This window comes from Camarhynchus parvulus, chromosome 4, assembly GCF_901933205.1.
Source record: "Camarhynchus parvulus chromosome 4, STF_HiC, whole genome shotgun sequence".
Classification (NCBI taxonomy): Eukaryota; Metazoa; Chordata; class Aves; order Passeriformes; family Thraupidae; genus Camarhynchus; species Camarhynchus parvulus.
This window is the reverse complement of record NC_044574.1, coordinates 15832262-15859622: the sequence shown is the minus strand read 5'-3', so window position 1 is coordinate 15859622 and position 27361 is coordinate 15832262. Positions and strand designations below refer to the sequence as shown.

Here is a 27361-nt window from a genome sequence, read left to right as displayed (position 1 = left end):
AGTCTTGCCAGGGAAATAATTCTTACAGTGTTGAGGAGGTCAGCTGCTCCTGTGGGGCAAATGCCTGTATGAGCTTGTTTTCCCCCCACACACCAAGCTGACCAGATGCTGTGCGGCCATTTTCATGTCTCAGAGCCCAAACAAATATAGGAACTCCCAGAGCTCCTTCTTCATGGGAATGGCTTCCTCAGACATGATGCTGAGCTATGCAAACATGTAGTTTTGGGGTTACTCCATATTGGTGTCTGCCTACAATATGCTTTACAGAAATACCCGTGGCTATGTTTGCACTGCACCAACCATAGTGAGGGAATAGCTTTGAATACTTAACCTAGCTGCCATAAGTACTGTTATTGCTATGTCTCAGTAGAAGGGAGCTTGTGGAGAGCTGCAGAAAGCATCCAAGAAGAAAAGTAAATTCTGTTTGAGCTAAACCCTCTGAGGTCCCAGCAGCCTGTGCTTGTCCTCAGACTTCACATCATGAGTGGTGTCCCCAGGCTTTTCATCGGGCATGCTGGTGATGACATGAGGTGCTATTCTGGCAGATACAAACTGGACTGAAACCAAAAATATAATTTATCATAGTTGCAGCTAATTGAAGGTGCCTGATGTTGCTGATTTTGCCTGGATGAAAATCAAGAACTTTAGAAGTGGAAAAGTTCTCCACTACACATGGTACACATGGTACTCTGTCTCAGTCACTCACAGCTTCTCTTCCAACATTTCTAAGGGCGAAAGTGCATTTTTCAGATCAGTACTTTCTCAGTTGTTCAATCTTCCCGTATATAGACTGCACATGTTTAACAGTATTTCTAGAATACATGTAAGGCTTTTTTCCTGCCTCAGCTTCCCATCTCAATGTGGCTCAGAGGAGACACTGGACGTGAGAAACTGGTAGAATTATATTTGTAGATATCTGTCTGCAGGAAACTTTCACTCCAGAAAATATAGCACAACAGATCTTCCTATGTGCTTTCGTAGCAATTATTGGAATATTTATACAATTTGAGGGTAGGAAGGGGAAAGGGACGGGAGATCCCCAGCATAACAACCAAGTTCTTAGCAAGTGGTAATTGGTGTGGTTCTAGACAATTGCCTAATTTTCATTGAACTGTTTGGTTTAGACCAAATAAAGATGAATCAAATCAATGGCTGTGAAATATGTGGGTTGGGCGCCTAACCCACCACCAGCACCACATACCACAGAAAGGCAGACACTTTTGTTCTGCAGCACCCAAGCTTTGGTTTTGAGGTTTCTGGTTCAGACCAGCCTGGGTACTTGCCTAAAAGGATTGTGGCAGTATGTGAGGGTATGGCCAATATCACTTTATCTTAACATCATTTTGCTTAAGTTTTTACATAGTTGGTTTTTTTTCTCATGCCATGTTTAGCATTCTGCTAGGTCAGATGAAGTCAGGGGTCAGGGGTATGCTTGATTTAATGCAACTGGATGGTTTCCCTGGTTTTTGTCCCTTCCTTTTGTTGTCCTGTCATTTGAATTTTATGGTTTTGTCTTTATTTCTTGAGACAACTTTTCTGGGTATCATTTTCTCTGCTGTGTTGGTCCTTTATGCTGGTACAGATTCCATTTGTTCATCTAAAATGCCTGTCCTGCACAATTTCCATCATTTTTACAGTCTTACATTTTGTCATTTTCTGCTTGAGTTTGGTTGTGGTTTGTTATGTTTTGACAGTGGTTTGTCATACAGCTGTGAACAACCTCTTTGGTTTGCTTTTAAAACTTTCTTCTTTGCAGTTGTTGAACAAAGTTAACTGAACTACTCTTTTTTCAAACTGAATGATTAGCACAGACAGAAGTGTGAGTGGCTGTGTACTGCAAGCAGGCAAACCATTTGTTCTGGCTTTATTTGCATTCAGAGTGTAGAGTTTTTATGCAAAGACAAATACTCTCTTTTCTAAATTTTCATCATGGGAGTGATGGTTTTTATTTAAAAGACGTAGAAGTTTTAGAGTTAAAACTGGAGCTTCCTCATCTAAGGTATATCTTTTTGTCTATGGAGCAAGAATATGGGAAACCCACCCATTTCACACTTCCAGCCTAAAAAAAACAGATTAGATTGTATACTTCCTGATAAATCTGCCTGCCATGACAAATTCTGAATTTTTTAATGTTGTATGAGGGTCTGGCCTGCTCTGTATTATTAGAAATCTAATTCAGTTGTTTAAGCAATAAATTGTGTGGGCTCTGAGTTTTCATTTTAGGATCGAGTAGCAGGCTCCTTAAGTTATTAGTGTTGTCAATGGATACAGAGAAAAAAAATTAAAGCTTGAAGTTGGTGCAGAACTGTGCAGGGCTGGTGCTCTGCTATTTGTGCTTCAGCTTGAGACACTGGTTATGAGACCTGCAGGAAAGGAGCCGAGAGTTGAAGATGACAGTGAGCCAGAAATGTGCCACTGCAGCAAAAAAATCAACAGCCTCCTGGGCTGCATAGGCAGAGTTTGAGGGAGGTGGTGGGGGTGATCTTTCCCTCAGCACTGGAGAGACGGGTCTGGTGTAGGATAGTCAGTTTGGACTCACCACTTAGAAGCAAGACATGGATATACTGGAGTGAGTCCAGAAACAAGACGTGAATATGATTAAGGGCTTGGAGGATTTGCAATGTGAGAAGTGGCTGAGACAGTTGAGACTCTGCAGCCTGGAGAAGCCTATAATGTGTGTAAATATATGATGGGGACAGAGTAAAGAATATAGAATCAGACTTTTCAGTATTGTGGAGTGTAGCCCAAGAGGCAGTGAGCGCAAAGTACAACACAGAAAACTCTATTTAAACACAAGAAAAACTGTTTTCTTTCAAAGGTGGTCAAATACTTGCACAAGTTACCCAGAGAGGTTGTGAAGGCTTCATCTTTGGAGGCACTCAAAACCCAACTGGACACAGCTCTAGGCAAGGTGCTGCAGATGCTCCTTCTCTGAATGGAGGGTGGAATGATTTCCAGAGGTGCTCTCCAAGTCCAGGTGCTACCCTGTGAAAGGGATTTTGGACTCTGCTGCTCGCTCTCTACATTCCCGGGTCTAGATTCTCTTAGCCTGAGGCTGAAATACTCAAGATGTGATAAATCAATTTTGTACTGAGCAGTTTTTTAAAGACCAATGGTCAGCTACCAGTGTAATAGGAAAATGGTTGGGAGGAGATTGTGTTGTAGGGTGGCCTACAACAAACCTTAATTAAAAATTACTTTCATGCAGTTTAGCTTTGTGCTGAGGCATACAGGGGATTATATAGTTATTTTCTCAATGTTTTTACCAAAATGAATTCTAGTGAAATATTGTCTCCAGAGGAATGAAGGATTTAAGACTGAGTTGCAGATTATGTGTCTATTGAGAATAAGGGTCATAAGGTGCAGGGAGTAAAGCTGAGGTCTCATTGTCATAGTTTCTGTTACTTGCTCTTGACTCAAGTGTGTTTTAGAGGATTGAAGTGCTGGTTACACTCTTTCGAGAAAAGGAAATACACTGTCAAGTGATTCAAATTTTACACACAAATCCTCACCAGGGTAAAATGTTGTTAGAAAATACTGGAGAAAAGTCACAGTCAGATTTAACATAATGATTGAATTACACAGGCTAGAAGGAATTGGAAAGAAAAAATCTATACATTTGCAACTTTATAAGCTTTAATATTTTAGTTTATAGCCTTTAAGTGTAGGCAATGTTGTTGATATAAAATAAATAGGATACTGCAGACAGATCCCATGAAAGTGAAATGGATCTAAACAAAACCATTGGGTTCTCACTGTGGGAAGGATTCAATTCACTCAGTAACAATACTGAATCCATGTTACACTTCCTACTTTGTAATTTTGACACAAAATTGAGAACAAAGGCAAGCTGGTTAGAAGCATTAGATTTCCACAATATCCAGAAAGTGCTGTGTAGATAATTAAAAATAAAAACATAATTTTAAGTACATGGGAAGAATATATATGTAACATGCTGATTTTACTCCTCAATAGGTGTGCTTTTGCAATATGGAGATACTATTTCCACTCTCTTCCAAATTTCATGGTATTTAAAACTGATAATGTGTGTAGATTATGCAGAGGTTTTTGGAATGTGCAAATACAATGCAGCATATTACTAGTATAATACTATTAAAAGTATACTAGTGTACTCTAATACAGTATTATCCTTATTACTATCCTATAGATTTTACATCATACTTTTACTTAATATTAATTAGTATAAATAACCAGAAAATTCTATTAGTGGAAATTAATCATACATTCTAATTTTATTCTAAAAGTAATCTACATGATAGAAGCCCAATCTCACGCACTAGATAGGCATTAAAAAAGGACAGGTCTGTGTGTGCCAGATTCTGCCTTGGATACATGTGGGTGGTTTAATCAACATGGCCACATGTCTCTGAGACAGAATTTGGACTTATTAGACTGCCTTTTCACTGCCTTCTGTGCCACACTATCAAATCTGACAGTAGCTTTTCCTAGGAATTGACAGATTTGTGTTGTATGTGTCTGAATCCACTCAGCAGATAAGGTGTAACAGAGGTGGAGGAGCAGTCCCATGAGCATCCTGCCTTGCAGCTCTTCCAGAGCTGCAGGTTTGCTGTTGTCCAGCTTCAAAGAGGGATTCCTCCCTGCACATCCCAGCCAGATGGACTGTGTCTGGAAGAGAACACAGCTGATGTGCTTTTTCACTGGGACAATTTTGGGCAAACAGAAGTGTAGGCAGAGCAACAGCAGTGACAGCACTATGTAACTCCATGAAGTTTTGCTCTGTGTACTGGTTTGTTTACTTCAGTTACATATGTTCAGAAACATATGTAAATGGACATGCTAAGCCCTGGCCCACGCAGATGTTAATTGGCTGAGCCCACAGATGTCAATTAACAGTTAGCAGAAAGCTCATGCTCTCTTTTGCAGTGCCCAGAAAGGTTCATTTGCAATCAGTGGGCTGTTGTCTCCTGGCTTCCCTAGTCCCTACATCTGGCTGAGGAGAGTTAGTTACATCTCCATTTAATTACTGAGATCCAACTGTGATAATCTCTCAAGCAAGAGACTCTCATAGTCTGCCTAGAGCTTTATGGGACAGCTCAACATTTTGTGTTGGGAGCCAAAAAAAACCCCACAGCCCCAACCAGCAGAGTTCCTCAAGCCCATCTATAGCATGTTGATGAGATAATCAGCTGCAGGCTGCACCAGAGCTCCTTTGAGCTATAGGCAGAGGGTTTTTTTTCATTCTGCTGCTGATTCTGTGGAACTTTTAAGGGCTTTTTATCTTTTATATTTTTGGGGTTTATTTGTTTTTGTTTTATTACTTATTTTACAACCTAGCTTTAATTAAAGACAGGGGGCTTGACAGGATTCAAGCTGCAAAAAGCCAGCCTGAAAGCAATAAAACCAATATTTTTATTTCACTGATTAACACTTCCATTGTTCTTTGCTACACCAACTTGGCAGTTATTTTACATGGTATATATGCTAAATCAAATTGTCTGATCCTGAGAGCTCCTACTGTAAATGCAACACATGAGCAGTTCAGTGAGCAGGGAGGGGTTTGCTATCAAGCCCTGCTTCTGCAAAGAGGCCACGACCCTTCATTCTGTAGAGGGGGCACTGAGATTTTGACAGCCTATATTTGGCACACAAAGGGAGGAAATGTTCTACTATTCCTATCCCACAAATAATACCAGTTTCCTGTGAACTAGAAAAACATGTTTACTTTCTAATTTACTCAAATCTTCCTTGGGGAAAAAACCCCAACCATTCAACAGTACCATCACCACCACACTGTGTGGCAGTACCAAAATTATATTGTAAACTATTTTTTCAGCTGGCTTTCTACCCATAGCTCATCTGAGGCTTGGAAAACCCCTGAACTTCACAAGTTATGGATAATCCCATCTGAAGATCATTGGGCTTTTTGGCTCAGTTTGGGATGGAATAATAATTCTAGAGTTAAACATATTCCTAACAGAACTATGTGTTTTATGCTCAGGCAAATGTATCTAAAAGGGAAAATAAACTAAAGAAACAGGGTGAGAGAGGGACATCCTAATCATCATTGTTGCATGACCAGGCCAAAAAGCAGGAGGGTGACCTCAGTGCATCCCTCCTTGAGAGGCAGGCCTTGGGCTGTTTAATATGTCAGATGCTTTCATTCTATTCTTTAGAATTCCCCATGGGTGATACTTGAGGAATCATATATAATATAACTGTTACTGACCTATACAGCTTCTCACCTATGTTCATAGATTGAATTAATTGATTTCTGGATCACTCATATTTGGGGGGGGGGAGGTCACAAATCTGTCTTACTTCAATTCTAAAATTGTTTTTTTGTCTCTGATTCGTGGAAAAGTTACGTGGAATCACATTTAGCCAAGCTGTCACACTACAACATAAGCTAGTGTTACGTCATGCCAGTGGATGACATAATTCTTAATTTGTGCAAAATATTCATTTCTGATATGCCTTTCTTATAGACATTTTCATATAAAAAAACTATTTCTTGTTTCTAAATCCAGCTGATCTTTGTCACTTTGCTTTGCTGTCTGGGTAACTGCTAGCAAAATCAAGCAAAGATTAAGTGGCAGTGCCCACTTCTCCTTCAGCTAGGGAAGGATGCTGCCCATGACAAAATGATGATTTAAAGTAACATTCCATTGATCTGGAATTAATGCCTGAATGCTGAGGAGCAGGTGATTTTTCCTTCTAGTATATACAGTACCTTGCAATGCGGGGTGTCACATTTCACACCATTAAATGGTGTTTTCTGGGTAACGGGTCATAAAAGCCTGTTATTATTTATATAGATGAAGGTGGTTTTTCCATGTTAAAAAAGAATGGCAAGTTTGTTTTAAAATGTTTAAAAATTTGTATGCTTTGGAGTAGGGTTGCTCACCTTTGTGGTAAGTGTATCCCTTTGTCCTCTTTGTGGAAATCTGACTGAATTTAACAGATTTCTAAATATTTTTAGGAAAAGAAAGGTACCCATTCTCAGTTATTCAGTGCAGACTTTACTAAGGTTTGGCAGCTACAATTTCCAAGGTCTCCCTTCCCAGGAACAGAGTTCAGTGGGGCATCCACATGCCAACTACACAGAGTAACTTGATATTTTTCAGGTCAGGACTATGCGGAATCATGGTCATTTCCATTACAAAACCCACAGGGCAGGCTCAGCCAGGTGCATGCAAGAGCAGGGAACACTTTCTCCTACACAGCTGGCAGATGTGCCTGGGATCCAGGTGGCCTTAAGGAGGAAGGAACTTGACCTGAATGTAGAGGAAAGGAAAGGGAAGAGGAGGGGGAGAAAAAGGAGGGTAAAAATCAGGAGCAGGTGCCATTGATATGATAGAGGAGAAAGAAGTAGTAGCTGGGAGATGAAAGGAAAAGATGGAGGATGATTGAGCAAGGGAGAGTTGGGAGTCAGTGAGAGAAATACAGGGGATGGGGATATGTTTGGCTGGGTGAGGGTACACAGAGGAAAGAGGTCCTCTTGACTGCTCTCTGGCTGATGAGGAGCTGAAGGAAGCAAGGGAAGATGGGTTTAATTTGGAGAAAGAATATGCTGTTACAAGGAGACAGTGGAAAAAGTGCAGAGAGAGAATGTGGCACACAAAATCAAGATCCAGAAGTAGAGGTTAGGCTGCTAAGGCAGGGAGCTGGGAAAAGCAGCTCTGGAAGCCTGGCTGGGTAGGAAGGGCACTGAAAAAGTGTGTGTGAAGCTGGTATTTTGGGCAGTGGGGAAGGAAAATGAGGAAACTGAGACTAAATAACTGGGCCTTCTTAATTAAGAAGAATGAAAAAATCATGTAGATTTAGGGTAGATTATTGAGTTTCCTTGAGACAAAGAGGCATCATTTGAGGAGAGGAAGAAGACAAGGAGATACTGGGATTTGAGCAGTGAGCTTGGAAGATAAGCAACCAACCATAAGCTGAGAAAACAGAGGACTGGACCATGGGGGTGGGTGAGGAAAAAGACTGGAGAAAGAATAAAGCCCTGACATTAAGAAATTACAAGAACTTCTCCATACTCAGAGTGCTTCTGCAAATGCTCAGCTCAGAGCTCCTTTAGCTAAGATCTGCATGCTAGCTCTGAAGGCTCCATGTGATGCTCCTTTATTGAAGAGTGTTGTGGTAGGGAGGAGCCCTACAAAACCATGCACAGACAGACATCCTTCAACGTGGATTTTGTGGAGTAAAAGCCAAGCTCTAAAATATGAAGGGATTCCAATAAAGCACTTAAAGCTTCATTCAGCAATTGAATGTGCTATAGACTATACTTTCCATTATTGCTGTGAGTGGCACTGGGGAATTGTAAACCCAAGGCCAGGCTGGCACAGCTTGCTCTGTGCTCTGCAAGGGGCGAGTTCATTTCACTGGCTAGACCACATCCTGAAGTGGCCACAATTATCCAGTTGTTCTACAGTTCTGCCTTCACATTATTTGGGGTCCTCCTAGAAAGTATCCTGCTATTTCTAGCAGAAGATACATGGTGTTGCTGAAATCTTGTTGGCATGTACAGCAGCAGGTGCAGGTGGAGTGTGTGCATCCACATGTGAGCATGTCCATCTACTGCAAGTAGGGAGAGAAGAGCACCATTGCCATGTTCCCATTCTTTTTCTCAGGAAAGGACTGTCAGGGAGTGCACACCCATATGTGCTTGCATGCTCATCTACACAATTATGTCTTGGAAGAGAAAAATTCAAGGAATAGTCCTTTGCACTAAAAAGTGCACAAAGTTTGGGATGATCTCTAGACTTCATAAGAGTTATTCCACAGCCCTTTGTTTTTCTTGGAAATTCCATTTCCTGCACAAAACCCCTTGTTACTGCTGTAGAGTTTCATGTTTATCCTAGAAATGAAATGATCATTTTAAGCCATTGAGTGCTTCACTAAGAGAACCAAAATCTTGAACATGCTTCAGTCTTTGGTGGCAAATCTGAGGAGATACCTCAGCTGCTCATTCAAACCTGCTCATTAACACAGGTTTCCATCACTCTTTCTTCTGGAGCTGAATATTTAGCTATAAACATTTACACTGGATATTTGCATCAGTTATTTTCAGTTTTGCAGACTGACAGGGTCTGCAAAACTGAATCTGTGCATCTGTCATGGAAAATGAGGTTCCATGGAGGACATCCTTGTGTGCACCTCTATTCATCTTCATCCTTTTGGTCTCCCACTTTGTTCTCAACAGTAGCATATCCCTGTGGCAAGCATAGATAACACTTACCAGGAAATAACTTTTATTAAAAATGCTTACTATTAATAAGAATAAATAATTTAATGTATTTCTAGCCTTGTTTAATGTGTTATAGCTGTAAATACAGGGCAAAAAGCAACACCACATGACCATGCTGCTTTGGGAACAGTCTATAAACTGCAGTTTAATAGTTTCAAGATATTTATGCAGTGCATAAGTCACATGAATAGAGGTTTATCACAATCAGTAGGAATGCTGGATTTTCATATCACCCATTTGCCGCTTAAGATGATTAGCAGGAAATTTAATTTGCACTAATTAGCCTTAGGGGAGCAAGAAATTAACTTGATGGGTAAATTTCACTTTTTACTGTATACCGCACCAACATGAAGAAATTTGAGTTGAACCATGAATTAAATCCTATGCTAATACGCTGGACTTCACTTTTTCTAAATTAAATTAAAAGACTGTAAAAATTATTATATACATGGTTACTGGGTGGGGTTTTTTAGGATCTACAGTTGTACAACTTTCAATACATCCACTGAATTGTCAGCTACTTCCAGAGAGTGTGGTATATTTTTGTACATTAAAGTATATTGATATGTGATATTACAGCAAAAGATTTTACAAGTCCTAATTTTCTCTACTTGCATATTTTCATTACACAATATGCATTATGACTGCCTATTCAATATTTCACATTGCAACACACAGAAAAAAAAACAGTATTCACAGAACTACTGTGAAAATTCCTTCTTTTTTAATTTGCAACACCCATTCGCAAATGCATTTTTGGGTTCAGGAGCCTTTGTTCATATGCTGGCAAAATTTCTATGAAAATAGTTTTTTTAGAAATCACTCTCAAAAGTATACAGCAAATGAGGGAGGCATGAGTCACCACATAGTCCTAATAGAAAAATTAGAATTAGGAACTAATAAACTCTAATCTTGCCTGTCGATGGTGACTTTTCTACCTCATTCTTCCAAGAGACCATTTCGATTGCTTGGTTTTTCCCTGTAAAATGAAGGCAATTTTTATGTATCCACCACTCAAAATTACTGTGGATTGATTAATGCTTGCAAAGCAATGAGTCATTTGGTATGGAAGTATCCATCTATTATAAACTGAAATGTTCTCTTATACCAGGCTTGTGGTTACATTTAAATTTATCTGTAAAGAAGGAGATGGAAAGCATCAGTTGCATATGAGATAATTGCCTTTGATGTCAGTGCTGCTGCTGGTTTGTGCATCTGAAGCACACTCAGAAGCTCACTCTCGCTACTACATTTTTGTAATTAGACCTTACAAAACTTACCTAAAACTACTACTGAAGTGAGACATGTGACTTCAGTGAGTTTTGCCTGACTAAATAATTCTGAATTGGGTACCTTCAGTCCATAGTGTGGGGTTTAAGTGGTGTATGTAAAGGAGTCAGGTGCCTGCTCAGACTTCCGAGCCTATGATATAGATACTGGTCTAAAGAGAGATCTCAGATAGGTCTGTGGGTTGTCATATATTTTATAACATTCTAGTTTTCCATTCTCAGTCCTCCTACAATCCCCAGTACTCTGATTTCTCAGTAGCAGCCCTCCTGTTGAATCAAGAGTGCATGTGCATGTGTGTGCGTGCACATGTATGGGTGGGTATATATAAATATACACGTGCCCACACACAAAAACCATATATGTGTACACAACCCTTTTATATAAAAGTGCTTTACTTTTTTGGGTGTAGAAGTATATTTCTGTCAATACTCACCACTAGTATTTATACACTTATGGGTAATATTCAGCTTTCTGTAGAAATTGACATCATGTGGGTTTTTGTGTAATAATTACTTTGGGACAAAAAACCTTGCAGATGGTTTCAAGAGTGACTCTAACTTGCCATCAATGTAAAAAGATTAAATATGATAAGCCCACTCCCTCTGAATGGAGTCAGCCATTTTCATGGATTTCAGTGGGAGCAGGCACAACTTTGTCTATACAGAAGTGAGAGAACAAGTATTATATTCATTAAATGAAAGTTTGATTTCACTGCACTTAAAATTATTCATGTGCTGTTAGCAAATGATTTGAGAGTTTATAACCTAGAGCATTTGCTGAATTCTGCTTTGTATTTTCCTCACAGCAATTGGAAGAACCCTCATTCCTCGTTATTTTAGCACTGTCTTTGAAGGAGGTGTAACAGACCTGTATTACATTCTCAAGCACTCAAAAGAGTCATACCACAACTCATCCATCACAGTGGACTGTGATCAATGCACCATGGTCACTCAGCATGGAAAACCCATGTTTACCAAGGTAACAGGGAAGACTCAATAAACCATGTTGTTGGTTTTTGGTTTGCTTTTTCTTTTTCAGTGTGTATAAGGGTGAAGAATATTGGCTGTTGAATTTTTCTGGCAGACTGAGATTATTTCTAATATTGAAAACCCTTGGAGCCATTTAATTACTGTTTTCTATATTCATTATGTGACTGGAAGATTCTGTGGGCATCTCCTGTAATTCTCCCAGAAAGATTGCAAGAGAAGCACATAATGCCAGGTTGCCAGAACTATCAGTTTTATGTGAATTAAATTCAGCCTGCCCATCTCCTTTTCTCTAGGTTTGATTTTAAAGCAACAATGAGATTTCACATTGCTGGTACCTGCCATTTGGGATGGCATGCATTACCTTTGATAGATACCTACTACAAGCACTATAAATCTCTAGGAAAATACTGATTTAATACAGTAGGATACCCGTCCAAAAGGCTACGAAGTCAATGGAAGGAGTCAATTGAAACACACTCTGGATAAAACAGTTAGTGAATATTCAATACTTGTAATTGATAGTGAATTATCTTCATGCAGAGGGCACATCCAGTCCTGTAATTAAAATGGGTGCCATATATGTGTATAAAAAAGCAGTACCAAAAGGGTGAAAAACAAAAATTAAACCAAAATTTTTCTTATTAAAAAAAAAATCAGTAAGCTTGTTTCAAAGTGGATACATTTTAATACATTAACAGTAAATAATGATTACAGGAAAACAATTTTCCATCTTGTACCTGTTCATCTTTAACTTTTTCATAAAGAAAAGAACAAAGGGAGAAGGGGTAGCAGGAGAAGGTAGCTAATCTGTGTTGCCATCGAATTGCAGGACCATAGTGGTTTTAGTTTTAAGTCCCTGGCTATTGACAGCATCATGACCAGGGTTACATGGCTTTTGCTGTTTTAGCATGTACGGGAATCCCATCCCTCTGCGGGTCCTGCTCTGCCATCTGCCCTGGGTGGGGCTCAGAGGGAGGAGAAGCTGCTGGTGTGTGGTGCCCTGGTGAGCCAGGACAAGAGAGCCCATCCAGCCCCTGTGGCTCACACAGACACCGGCAGACAGAGAAGAGACCAGATATTCCTATTGGCACCTCTTTGCTACCTCACTGCTCATGAGGAGCTGTGAGTCCTAGCCAGGTGCAGGAGATGTGCCAAAGTTCCACAGTAGCTGCTTCATTGCAGAGCTCCCTACAGCGATTTCTGTGTCCTTCCCCTTTGTGTTGGCTTTAATGCAATAGCAAATAAAAGGGGGTTGGTGTGGGTTTTTAACCAGTAAATACGTGATGCTTTTCTCAGTTCAATTAGATTATTTTACTCACCATGGCAGCACACGACAGTGTTGTTATTTTGGAAAGGAGATTAGCAGTATGGGCTGGGCTGGGTGCCCCCTTGTGTGAAGAGGCCGTGGTTGCCTCCCGTGGCACTGTCCAGTTGTGTGCACTGGGTCCCTGTCTGCTGCAGCCCTGGCAGTGCACAGCTTGCCTCAGCCTTCACATTTCTCTGGCAGATTCCAATATAAACCTGTGTCCTCCTAGAAAAATTCAGGTGGGGAATTAATTTGGATTCTAGGATAAAAATTAGGAAGTTTAATGCCTGTGTGTTTAAAATACAACTTTTTATTAAGAGCAAATCTGAATAAAACACAGTAGTTGATGGAATAGGGGAGAAGAAATAATTCTCAGAAGTAAGTTAAAGCTGAATGTTGTCTCAGCTGTGCTTATTTAACTTCTAGCAGAGAGATACCAAGGGCACAGGTCTTGTACTCAAAGGTAAATTCCTACTCTCACAGCATCGGTGATGGAACAAATCAGATATCCCATAACAAGCACCACTGCAATGGGCTGTGTAGCTCCTTGGATCATATCTGAATTTGACACTCTGAAGCTATCCTGGAGGGGAGGAGTTAATGCAAAAATACAAGCTGTTTCAGTTTTACAAGCAAATTCTATGCTGCAAATTCACTAACTTCTAATACAACAGACTAAACCACTTTTCATTATGTATTGAATCAAGAATCCACAGAATCAAGAATCAAATGTATTTTATTCATTTCAACATTTTCCTAGTTAGAGCAACTCACTGCATACAGCAGTATTGGATGAATATATAAAATGGCATTTCCAATTCTTTTGAAACAAATATGGCCAGAACATGCCTAGCAGTAAGAATATGAATAGTCCAGCTTGTCTTTTGAGGCTAAAAGGTCCTTGTAAAATGTCACACGCTTAAAAATTGTTTTATCAAGATATAAATAAGTAGTATAAAGAATTTATAATAGTTCAATGGCATAAATAAAATGTTGTAAAATACTGAAGCCAAGGCCACTATGTTTTTCTACCTGGGAGATGCTCCACTTTTTTCTTCAGGCAGAAGAAAGTTTTAGGAGTCCTCCTAAGTCCCTGTTTTCACTTTGTTTACTCCAACTCTGGCACTCCCACTTTATGTGTAGGCAAATTGTTTTTCTACAGTGATCAAAGATTATGTTTCCCAGTGGAGTGGCAGGGGTGGGCATTGCCCTCACCACTAAAGCAGTGAGTGCCCCATGTGCTCACTACTCACGTCCTTCTCCCAGGAGTGCAGCCATCAGCTGGATTTTATTGGTGAAGCCCTTAAAATCAGTGAATCTAATCCCTACTAATAATATCAGGCATTGCCCAGATTTGTATAAGCTTTAGGTTTCTTTTAAAGCAGCAACTCATGCTTGAGAAGTGGCAGTTAATAAAGGGGGAACGCTTCTAAAGATGCTTAGTGTTAGGAGAATGAGACTGTGAGCAAGAAAGCACAGGACCGAAGTTGGTTTTCATAGGCACAAGCAGTTGAAATTCCTACAATTAATAATTGCAGTGAAGGGGTTAAAAAGCTATTGGTTAGTTTGAGAAATGTTCTTTTTTAGTTTTTTCCTGGCCTAGTCTAGAGCAACCACGTGATGCACTGAATGCCTGCCAGCCTCTTTCTTGTTGATCCTCCGGAGACCATCTGTGCTGGGGGCATTGATTAGAGTGTGTCTGCTGGGATTACATCTTTTCTGTTGCCATGCCAACTAATCAGCTGATTTTGGTTACCACAGAAACAAAATGTCAGAGCTCACAGTACGGTAACATGAATTCAGCACAACAGAAAATGTTTTCTTAATTGGAGACCCTTTTGATTTTTTGGATTCCATATAAAAGGCAGCTTTCAGGAAAAAAATAGCCCTTTTAAAATAAGAACTGTGCCAATTTTATTGATTAAAAGCAATGTGTAAAATTCTACTTTACACGAGGAAATTAAATTTCTTTATAAGATGCATAAATTTTTACCACTGTAATATGAAGAATGTGTTTTTCTATTAAAATTTGTTAATGCCAGTGCCTAAAATCTGCTAAGAGCTTTGGTGGTGTGAGCTTAACAAAAGAAACATTTGAGAAGCCACTGGTATTATTATGAAAAAAATTGTTTTAAACCTGAAATATTTTCACGTTAACTGATCAGTAACCAGGATCATTGGCCTCAACACAGCACCATTAGTACAAAATATTTTCCTGCTATGACTGCTTATGTGTGTGCATGTGTACTGTGTAATTTCTCATCATAGTGCACGTGATGTGAAAATCAAAGGTGAAACATAAGGCACATTAAATATCTGAAGGCACCACTAAGGTGTGTTGAAAAGGGCAGATGAGAACCTGTTGCAAAATTCTCCTTCACAGGTCTACAGGAATTTGTCCATATAGTATGCCTGTTAAAATTACCTGTGTGTTTGAGCAGAAACAATAAGGAGGAAAAATTGTGAGGACATTAAGTGAACTGTTAACCAGAAAAGACATACATTGATCAAGTGAGAGCTGGCCAAGTCTGAGTTGGAGCTTTTAAAAAGGCTCAACAGACTCAGCTGAATCTGGGATGGTTATTTTTCAATCAAATAGTGTATTAAAATTAAGGTTGCAGAAGCCCTCTCTTTTGAAAGCCATTACACCCTGTTTCTGCAGTATCTCTGTACCCTGCACTTGCAAGTTTACTAGGAACAGCGATTGTAATTCTAAATCTACAATTAAAAAAAAAATCAACAGTGGCAGTTAATTTTCAAATCAGACATAATTTTCAATACTCCACAGTATCCTCAATCAAGGTATCATATTGGGCTTGTATTTTTCACCTTAAAGAAGACCACAACTATGTAACTTTTCCACAAAAAAATTGTGGAGAGTTGTTTAAAAGTGCCCAGTAATTTATTTTATTTTTCATTTATAGGTATAAATCAAAAATAAAATAAATTACTGGGCACTTTTCACTTGCTGCATTTATTCCTCCTATATTTTCTGTCCTTTCTTAGACAAGATTCCTCACAAAGCTGTGTGAGCCACTTTCTGTGGAAGTAGCTCCGTTGTCTGGCTCTCCCCTGCTCCCCTCACTCTCAAACCCGTGAGCAATGCAGCTCATAGGCCCCATGGCAGGCACCCACCTGGCTTTCCTTGCAAGGAGGGGTTAATAAAATTAGATAAGAGGAAAAAAAAACACACAAAAAACAAACCGAACAGAAGAAAATGCTTGGAAAATAAAAAAATTATTTTAAAAGTTATGAAAAATTATGAAAAAAAAAAAAAAACAACAGGTTTGGCCACAGGCACTCAGGGCACTGCCTACTCCAACTGGACATGAGAAAAAGGTTTATATGCCAAGCTGTAGTAAGTCTAAAACAGGTTGGGAATGACTGGTTCAGCAACTTGCCATCAAGTGCACTCAGTTGCACCACAGTCACCTCCACTGCTAGGTTCAGTCATTAATTAGCAGCAGCAAACCATGAGGAAAAGAGAATTGATGCAATAAATAAGATTTAGCACACAATATTCTATGTTTGTAAAATGCTATAAAATCTATAGCATTATAAGTTACTGTCTCTGAGGTAAGGCCTATGAAGTAATTTTCCCAAATTCATTTTTTTCTCCCCAAGAGGATGAAAAACAATTAATCTACCAGAGATGAACAATAGAATACTGCTCTGATATTTTTGAATGTTGTGTAATCGATGATACAATACCAATGAAAACAAAATTCCTGGGAATTTATTTCATGCATTTTATGTATTCTAGGTATGCACAGAAGGACGTCTTATCTTGGAGTTTACTTTTGATGACCTTATGAGAATAAAAACATGGCACTTTACTATTAGACAATACAGAGAATTAGTCCCACGCAGCATTCTAGCCATGCATGTAAGTAATCCTTTATTCATTTGACCTAATGCAAAGAGATGAGATTAGGTTTATGAAGAACTCTGGCAAATTTCACACCCAAGGCAATTAACTATAAATATTTTGGTTTGCCTGCAACTATGTCTATTCACAAGTTCTTTCTCCCTTGTTTTTCAGTGCTCTATTATTGCCACTGTTGCTATGTTTTCATTCTATTTTAGCACATAATTTTCTTTTTAATCCCACTTGGTGGTCGATATGATTTGGGTCCAAAATCTTTTCTTATTGACCTGAACTATACCAAAGTCTGTGAATTTTCATTGTTGTACCAATGATAAGTTTGAAATTAAGCAAACTGATGTTACCCTTGCATAGACAAAAGATAAGAAATTGCCATATATTCACTTAGAAACCTTTAGAATTTTAATGCAGACCTTCTCTTTGTTTCACATTTCGCGACTTTCTTTTGCTATTGAATGAAAACACACACAATGAAACATTAAAGTATTAAATATCCTGCAAGTTAAAGTCAAAATATAATAAGGTAAATTGTAGAAAAACGAAGAACATACTTTTATTGACACTTTCATTTCTTCACCATAGAGCCACTCCTAGTAGTGCCCTGATATACAAAATCAGTTGCAGGACTATGGTTTTATAAAGGATAAGAACACAGACACAATGATTTTCCTATATTTTGACATCAGGTTACTTAGATATCCCCAGATAAAAATATATTAATAGTGAGGAATTTTATATAGCTTAAACTGGACCTTTTTACAAAGTGCTATTGCAAGCCTGAAGAAAACACCTTTGAAAACCCTCCCCACCATTTCTGTCCCAGGATTATCTGATCCTTTAGGGAACTGATCAACTGAGCTCTTCAACAGTATCCCATTCAGGGACAATGAGGATGGCCATGATTGACATTATGCATTTAGGGGGCTGCTAAATTGAGAGTGGAAGCAGGTTAGACAGTAACCAGCAGGTATTAATTTTAGTAATAAGATTGATCTCATTTTAAAGGGGAGGCTGGTCTCACAGGTAAACCTTCTGGCCAGGGTCAGGGAAGGACTATACTTGCATTTTTCCCCTTTTAATTCTGGGAAAATAACTTGGATTAGAGGGGTTCTCCAGACTGTGCTTAATGTCACATATTTGATAAGGTCTTTCTGCTGCAGTTTCTTACCCACAAAAAGAAAATTATACGTTTTTTTATTCCTGCCTGTTTCTGTCTAAAAAAGGACTGGGACTCACAGCCAACAAATAGAAGCTCAAAGTGTACTGCAATCCCTCAGGAAGCTCTTTGGTCACCTGCATGACCAGACCTCTTAGGTCTATCTTTTGAATGGGTGGTCAGGGATCAAAGGAACATATTGGAAAATAGTCTTTAGTCTGCTCCAATATCATAATGCTTTACATTTTCCTTTGCATATGGAACTCTATCTTATTACATAATTTAGCATCAGTGTGTAATTTTTCCATAGCAGGGGCACTGCTTTTCAGGGAACCCTCCCTGCATTTCACTAAGCACATAGGAAAAAATACCCCAATGAAAAGCAGAGTGAAAATTCTTTTTTCCTTTGTTGTTTAGGCACAAGACCCTCAGGTGCTGGAGCAGCTGTCCAAAAACATCACTCGAATGGGTCTGACAAACTTCACCCTCAACTACCTCAGGGTAAGCATAGCATAGCTGTATTTTGTGAGCATTTTTTAAAAGGTACTGTTGGCTTTGAGTCAAGACAATGACAGCAGAGCCTGTGTTGATCAGGTAAGAAATTGACCTAACCCTTAATGAGGGTGGAGTAAAAACAAAGACACTGCAGTAGAGATGTAGCTGATAACAATGGGCTATTAAAAAGGCTAGGAATTTTATAATTCACTCCAAGCCTCATGTGAGTAGCCCCTCTTTTTAACAGTCTTTCTTTTTAGTTTTGAGTAATGCCTTTATTTTATTGTAAGGAAGGAATTCCCAGTGTTTTTACTCTCTGTTTCATTGTGCCTGAGAAAATGGCAGCTAATTCTTATTAAAAGCTGCCTGTCTCCTCCAGATTTCCAGCCTTGCCACCTCTCCCAGGCAGAGGCAGGGCTGAGGGAAGGTTCAGCTCCAGCTCTGTTTGCAGCAGCCCCTCAAAGCAGTCCTCACTTCACATGCCTCTGGGAGCCTGAGCTTCCTCCTTAGCCTTGCCCTGAATCGAGTGTGGTTTTTACGATTAAATAATGCATTTGTTCCCATTGCTTTTTGACCCTCAAAGTGCATTCAAAGTTTAGATGTTTATTTTTATTTTTGAAAGTGTTCCCTGGTGTGGGCTTACAATACATACACAGAAATACAGATTTGTAGAGTTCATATTTCAAGCTTAAAATTCAGATTTTTCCTATTTCTAGATGTGCCATCAGCGGCTAAAATGAGGCAAATTGCACAATGATACATGAAGCTAACTTGACCGGAACAATCTGGTTTTATTCTTTTTAATTTTATGGGTAATTATTCAAGATACTTTTTTAACAAACACAAACACTAGAAAATGCAGCTATTTTCAGCCTAATGTAGAGCTGTACCTAAGTGTGCAATTTAGCTATATTTCATTCAGTTCTATGAACCTTGTAATGCCTTCCCTATGGATAGATGAAGTCCTGTCCCCAGAGTGTTTTGAACACCAGGGAGAGTGTGCAGAACCAAAATGCTGGTGAGATCTCTCTCACTGTGTCCCTACAGGTTATTGATAGCCTGTAGTTGTACTTACTCTCCCAACAGCATAAGCTGTTGCTGATTGTTGCTTATGTGGTGTTAATGTAAAAATTACTGTTCAAATTACAGCCTGAATTGTGCAGGGCAGGTCTGGTCTTTTGTAAATGAAAGAAGAATATGGTGTAAAACCTCAGAGGAATAATACATTGCATTAAGATTTTTCCATGTGTAAATGTAAGATTAACATGTCCAAGTAATGCACATTGTATTCTCGTGGTTAGTTTAGTTTGTGATTTGGTACAGAGAGAAGCTCTTGTGCTCTGGCAACCCTACAGCCACGCTGTCAGTGTTTTGTGGTGGGGCATCCTCGAGAAAATCCCGCTGGGGATTCCTCCTCAGTCATGGCAAGTTTTGCATTGCATGCTTGTGGCAAACTGGACAGAAAGTGGCTGACTTTTCATGGGGATTTCCGTGGTTTCTTGGCAAACTGTGCAGTGGCACCAGGCATTGGCCATATCTGGGGTGTTTGCTCCCCTGGGTGTGATGGGATGTGGTGTCACACACCTGGGCTGGCACCCAGCAGCCTCCACGAGGCTCCCAGGGCCAGGTGGGACCCGCAGCATCGCCTCTGTCACTGACCCCTTCTGCGTCCTCTGTGTGACTGCTCGATGCGACAATGCAAATGACAAAGGCAGGGCTCCAGTTAGGAGGCAGCTGCCATCAGGTACCCATGCTGCTCCCTCTGTTAGCATCAAAAAAAAAAAAAAAAAGGCAAGAAAGGAAGAGGGAGAGGGAGGAAAAAAAACTCAGAAAAAGAAAACTGGGATCAAGATAAGCACTAGGGAGATGAGCAGTGTAGTGGGAGGGGATGAAAAGATAAAGTCTTACTTTTTTTCTTCTTCCAGACTAGTTTTGTTAGCTTAACAGACGACATTAGGTCTCTGGGTGCAAAGCTTCCTCTGGCTCCTGCTGTGGTGATTCCAAGAGGAAATCTTTTTTTCTCAAGCCAATCTTTACATGTCTTTTTTTCTTGTGGTGAGGGATTGATCATTCTGCTCTTTTTTCCAGATGTTTGGCTCATCATGGCAGCGTGTATTACATGATGTATTTCCATTTTGGTTTGCTTCTTTTCCAGTTACTTTCCTCTGTTAATTTTAACATGAAAATGTTTTCTGAGCTCATACACTAAAAATCATGTACAAAAATAATGTGGTAAATGTACTTAGATTTAAGGTGTTCTGTTTTGTGTGTTTTTAAGTCAGCATTTTATGATATTTTATTCAGTCTTCCTAGTATTTAGTAATTAGCACTGTTGCATGATTTTGCATAAGGATCAGAAACTAAGCAAAAAAATTATTTTCTTTTTTTTCTGCTGCACACAGCAAAGGCTTGTGATACTCATAAGCAAAAACTTCAGTGATGGGCGGAATTAATCATTTTTATTCTCCAGCGTGCACACAGCAGCAAGCTGTGCTGCAGTTTCTTTAAAGGCAGAATTTAAACCTGGATTTCAGATGGTTGTGATATAAAGGCATAGCCTGTGTTTTTGGGCTCTAGATATCACAGAATGCTAAATCATTGCTAGTTGAGATAATTGCAGTTGCTGGCATGTAAACCTCCATTCCTGAGTGCCACATGCTTGTAGAGCCACAGCTTTGGATGTGTGCCCTGGTTTGTCTTCATTCACTGCAAGTAAAGCTGTCCAGCATAGAAGAGCATTGATTTTTTAAATCATATATAATAAAAATTTAAAATATATCTTCTTGGAACCTGGAAATGAAATGATTTGTCCTATGTCAATTGCCAAATGGGCTTTCTCTCTGTTTTCTCTGGCTCTGTATAAAACCATAGGCTTACTTTCTTTCTAGTTATGAGTTTGTTTTGTTCCAGCATAATTGATTACCTCATCAATGGGGTCAGAGTACTTTGCTGTAGCTGCTGACTAGAAGTTGAATAGGCTGTCTCAGAAATAATAAGCAAAACCTTGTAGGTTTTAAATTAATATCAAGCTTTTTAAAATGTAATTTCTTATCAAGTCATCAAGAAGTAGATATTATGAACTATCAGATAATAAGGCCAAGACCTAGTCTCAGTCAGTACGAGTCCAGGAACAAACAGGAATCCTGTACAGAATTTGGAGGTGAAGATAACATTGAGAAGAACAGTTTCCACCAAGCTACAATAATTTAGTCCCCACAGTACCTTATTTTTTTTCTAATTTTTTAGTTGCTGAGCTATTTTATCTATATCTTCAATGCATAATGCATTTGAATGTACTCTAAAAACAATAGCTCTATACTAGCAGCATTATTGAAAATTTGGAACTCAGCTATTTCTTGTTGCCCTCTATAAAATGATTCATTCTCTTAAAGTTTCTGACATTATTAAAAAGTCAGCCCCTACTGTCAATTAAGCAGGAGTACCTGGCCTGAGCCTTGAAAGATAATTGTACCTTGCCAAGCTGACTTTCAAAATTTGCCTCTGCTTTCTTGTGCTGGCTGGGCTGGAGTGATTTCTTAGATCTCTTCCCCAGATGTGTATGTTGCATCCTCCCCACACTGTGGTCTGCTCTGGTAGGCAGTTTATTGATGTTAATGGAGCTAAATCTGCACCTGCCCCTTGCAAAGTCAGAGTCAGCGTGGCAGAGTGCTCCTGCTCTGCGTCAGGAGAGGAGCCTAGGCAGGGGAATGCACACTCCCATTGCCCCTTACATCCTGTATGGCTCCATTCACCAGGGCTTGCTTATCTGAGCTACAAATTATCCAATTTGTTTGTTCTCCATATAAGACAATAACGAGGTGTTACTATTGCTACACAGAGGACAATATTTTCTAAGTCCTCTCTTTCACTAATTTAGTTCCTCGCTAGACATTTTTGGATTTCTTCTGCTGGGAGGATAATGTAAATTCTTTAATGGGACACAATTTTCTGAAGGCACTACTTGCATTGTAATCAAAAACCATTTGTATGTATACCCACTGTGTACACAAAATTTTCTTTTCCACATGCAGAATAGACACACATGCAACACTCTTCTTTAATGTGCAGGGAAATTTGATTTTCTAAATATGGTTTTAAGCATGGAAAGACAAGAGCTGAAATAATTTTGGAGCTGTTTCACTCCTAATCCATAACAGTTTGTGGCAGCTATCTGGCCAATATTTTATGGCTGTTGGTGTATCTTCAGTAAAGAAGGAGAAAGTTTACATGCATACATGTTAAGGATGCAAAGTCAGGTGCTTGGGGGAGAATAAACATTGTACTTAGAGTCACATCTGACTGTAAGTTCAGCATATGAACATATGCTATGAACAGCATATGAACATGTGAACTTATTTCCCTTTGTGAGTTATGTTGTGTCATCATCAAATGGCATCATCAGGCAGTGCAGGCAGTGCATGGGCTAACCAGCCCTCACTCAATAGCAAGTGCTCCAGTGCTACTCATTTTCTTGAGGGTCTTCCCCAGTATCATTCTGCTGCCCAGGGAAGTGGTGGAGTCACAATTCCTGGAGGTATTTAAAAGACCTGTGGAGGTGGCCCTTAGGGACATGGCTTAGTGGTGGCCTTGCAGTGCTGGGTTAGTGGCTGGACTCAATGGTCTTAGAAGTGTTTCCCAACCTAAACCACTCTCTGATTTCATCTCAGCTGCAAACCTTAAGGGCTGCATGGCTTCCACCAGCTAAGCAGGCATTGTCTGCATTCCAGTGTGCACATGTGGCATTAGGGCACATGGATGGGCACTGGGGCAGTCTGAGGGGACAACTGAAGGGAAGTGCCCTTTCTGAGAAAGCAAGGGCCTGATTTTGCATAACACTTGGGATTTCATCTTGCCCCATATACTAACAGCAAAACTATTGCTATTGGATGCAGACTGTTGTCTAAGGCTGGCTATGTATTTGAAAAAGTAGATGGCATTTCTGGAAACACACTAGCGAAATTTCTTTTTCCATGACTGAGTATCACAGTGAAACTTGGGAACAAGGGCAGTTTGGTAAAGCAGGACTGGGCTACTCTAAAGCCTATCCTTTCTTGTTCTGCAGTCCCCTGCTTCTGCCATGTTTCCATGTCTTCAGTAGCTACAAGTGAAGCCCTACACAAAGGAATTTCGTTTGTTTGTGCTGTGCACTGAATGGGGGGTGCTAGGGAAACAGAGGATGGGTTCAGGTGCTGTACCTACTGGATGTGAATGAGAAGTTCTATTAAGGGGTCTCAAGCACTCAAAGGAGGGGGTTTAGATCATTTCATCCTCTTGGTGACTTTCATATAAAAGCTGCCAAAATTTTAAAGAATCCTCTGTGCTGTAGATGGTGAAAGTGAGTTAATGGTTAATTCCTGTAAAAAATTGAATTTTTCAATCTAAACCAACTGATCTTGGGGTAGCTCTCCACAGGAAAATACAGCCAAACCCAGAGGATTCTCACAGAAGGATTCAGATTACTGTAGCTGGCTATCCATAATCTATCTGTGCCAACTATAATTAGCTGATTCTGCCAACGTTTTCTCGTAATGTAATTTCTTAGCATTTATTTTAGTAATGATCACAGTGGTTTCTGTTCCTCTCTTTTATGCATCTAATGCTTTAGGGATAGTGTTATATGTTACTTTCAGAATAATAAAATGAGAAGAAATGTATTTGCTCATACAGTCAAATGTTAGCTTTTCACTTTTAATAAAGACAGAACATCACAGAATCTGTATATCAGGAGTTAATTCATCATAGGCATGAAATATCAGAGAGAAAAGGGAGGGAAGAGTTGCAGAAGATGGGGCAGGTAGAGAATTAAGCACCAACTTAGAATTTTCTAAAGTAAAAATGGAATCTGAAGCAATCACTGGATAGGACATGGATTGGGAAGATAATATTCATATTGTTAGAAATAATACTGGTGTGCTTTTCATCCCTTGATTTTTAAGCATTTTTCTAAAACAAATGGGAAAATTGCAGCATGAGAAACAAAAAATGATGGAGCAAACCCAATAGCATTTTAAAAAATCAGATGACAGTTTTAAACCAGACTGGAGAGTACAGTGAGCTGGTGCAGAAGTGTCCTCTTCTGCTCCTAATGACTCAGAAATAGATTTTAGTGTCTGTGAGTCTCAAAAATTTCAGAAGTCAGTGAAAAGTGGGCAATGGGAACAAAGAACAAGAGACAACAGACAGCAGAATACAAATTGGGATTTCAGCAGAAATGGCAGATTTTATCAGTGTTCTGGAGATGGTAATGGCAAGTTTTCACACAAAGAGCGCTAACAGGCTCATGAGTATCAGTTAAGGAGAAAGATGTGTGTGTATGAGCACAAGCCAGTTACTGTGCTCCCTGGACATACAGACCATATGACCTTTGAAATAAAATTAAGGTCTGGGCTAATGAAAGGATGATAATCAGCAATGTGAGTCCTTGAAGCATCCATGAGTAAGAAATCAGAATGAAGTTAGGTTGGAGCAGTTTAAAATTAAAAATGTCAGAAGGGTAAAAGGGAGAAAAAGAAAGACAAAGACAAAGCACTAGTCATATAAAAACAAGCTACAAGATTTGAACTAATAATGTTATTTCAGAAAAGAAAAAAGATGAAAAAAAATTCTGAGAACACAGCCACAGGCTCTCTTTTTAGGAGACCAATTTGGACTAGTATGCAGTACAGTCATAAATAATAATAACTATTAATTAAGTTTAGGAATGAGACCTGCAGAGGTACAATTTGTATGAAGACCTGAAAATGCCCAAATCAGCTTCTTGTTCAAAGCAATGAAAACAGCAAAAAATTTTAATTAGTTGTTTAATATTGAATATCCATCAGTATTTGGTATGAATTGGTATGCAGGGAGGAGTGAGTGCTCCGAAGCGGTCAAGAAATGGGCTTTAATGCAAAGCTGGTGGTTCAAACCTTGGTTTGTGGAAGGAGCTGTTTTAGAACTTAAAATATTTATTGTGGAAAGCTTATGGCAACCCCAAGGTCTGATATTCATCTGGAAAGGGAATCCTGTAGCCTACCCACTCATGTTTTTAATCTTCATGAAGATAATTTCATGAGTCTGTCTATTGTGATATGACAAACAACTAGCTCATATAACCTTGTAAAGCAGTTTTCTATACAAAGTTACTGGTTAGCCTGCTTATCCCCTTCCCTCCCCCTGCCACTCTTTGGATGGGTAGAACAGCATTACTGTTTACTGATCTCTGCTGGAGAGATCTTTCATGCATCTCAAGCTAAAATTTGACTGTTCAATAGAAGGTTTCCTTCGGCTATTGAGTTTGATCTTTCTTCTAGGAAGTTTCTGAAAAGCCTTTGCCTTTCTTGTATGATGCCCTGATCCTTGTGTTTATGGAGGATACCTACTCACTTGGTCATTTTATTCTGTCTATGTACTTCCATTTTATAACCTATTTAAATCTCTCTCTGTAATGTCTCCATTTTATATTCACAACAGAATCCCTAAATACCAAAATCTGACTCTAAGCAGTAAAATACTTTAGAGACTATTAGTCTGGGTTAGTGACTGGCTAAATTTGTCTTGTGATCACCTCCCTTGCGCTGGTGCAAGCACTGTTGGAGTCAGGTCAGGTGACTGATCTGATGAAAGAGCTAATCTAATCCTTTTCACCAAAATTATGACCATCCTTAATTGCTCCCCAAGTGCTACTTGGGCTGGGCAGAGAACAGAGAAGCAGTATGGATTCATATCAGCTGGCTCCTGTCAAAGCTGGACCTAATCTCCAAATTTGCCAGCACTGATAGAAGCCGACAAGAAAGAGCTGACTTTCAACCATAGATTTTAGAGCAGACACTTGCTCAAAACAGATTACCATAATTTACAAAACTTGAAGAGAAAATAAGCATAAAGAGAAAAGGTTGATTTTTTTGCACTACTTCTGAATGAAAAAGAAAATTCTATCTGTATACACACGTGTATCTATATAAATGGAACACCCATTTCTGTAGGTATGCTGTGAACCATACTGTTCACTACCTTTGCAATTAATTGTCACTATTCTCCTACTGGAAACCTTCAGTAAAATTTTTCCTTGCTGTATGCACACATGTATGAATATTGGTGTTCATCATGAATGTGCAGACCTGTGCATTCCTTTTGATTTCTAAGCATACCTTCTGTTGATATTAAAGGTAATATCAACAGGTGTATCAAATTTATACATGGAAGTCCATGATTTTGTGTTTACCCTGCTTCAGGTAGACCCATGGGATGTATGGGAGAATTTATAGGCAGCACTAATGAGAAAAGGTGCTGAACCAAACCTGTACTGATGCCCACATAAGGCTTGTGAGCACAGGGGCCCAGAGGACATTGAGACTTGACACAAGAGCTGTGTCATTTCTAGTGCTGTGTTCTGCATGGCCAGAAAGCTGTGCTGTGGTAAATATTCCTCCCTACTCTGAATTGCTTCCTCAGCCTTGTGCCTTGTTACCTTTTCTGCTTGGTCTTGCTGCCTTACAATTTCTCATAATAAGGAAGTTTGTTAATCAAGGATCCAGTTCAACATCCATTAGAGTCAATGGATATATCTCCTTTGATCCAAATGTCATCTCATAGTTTTTCATTTGTTTGGAGGTATTTTATGCGCATAAAATCCAATTTATTGAAATTAATTTCTCTATTCCTTTAGGCAGTTTTAGCCATGAAAATGTCACACTTTGTGAACAGCCACAACAAATGGTTATTTTTATTGCTTTTCTGTTTTTCTTTTCTTTTCAAATTTTGTGACAAAAAAAATTAGCTTGATTAACCACAGATTATAGTTCTGAGGTGAGCCCAAAGGAACAAATATCAACTTGGGGATCTGATTTGAAGAAAGACTTTAGGCATAGAAAAGAATGGAGGAATACAGAAAAATAGAGCCTTCATAGCAAGACAGAGAATCTTCTCATTTTATTAATCATTCAGGCAAAACTTAGAGCTGACTTAATTAAAGGCCTGTGCACCATTTCTATCCATGATAAGATGGTTTTCCATAAAGTGAGTATGAGTC

At 39.2% G+C, this 27361-nt stretch overlaps 1 protein-coding gene across 10 annotated transcripts in view; it reads left to right on the top strand.

Moving 5' to 3' along the window:
* LDB2 (LIM domain binding 2) overlaps nucleotides 1-27361 on the top strand; it is a 367493-nt gene that overhangs the window by 303716 nt on the left and 36416 nt on the right. For all 10 annotated transcript variants that reach the window (XM_030946918.1, XM_030946921.1, XM_030946922.1 and 7 more), the window contains 3 exons: nucleotides 11325-11497; nucleotides 16578-16700; nucleotides 18274-18357. In XM_030946918.1, the coding sequence (XP_030802778.1) occupies nucleotides 11325-11497; nucleotides 16578-16700; nucleotides 18274-18357 (380 nt within the window). The remainder of the gene's footprint in view (nucleotides 1-11324; nucleotides 11498-16577; nucleotides 16701-18273; nucleotides 18358-27361) is intronic.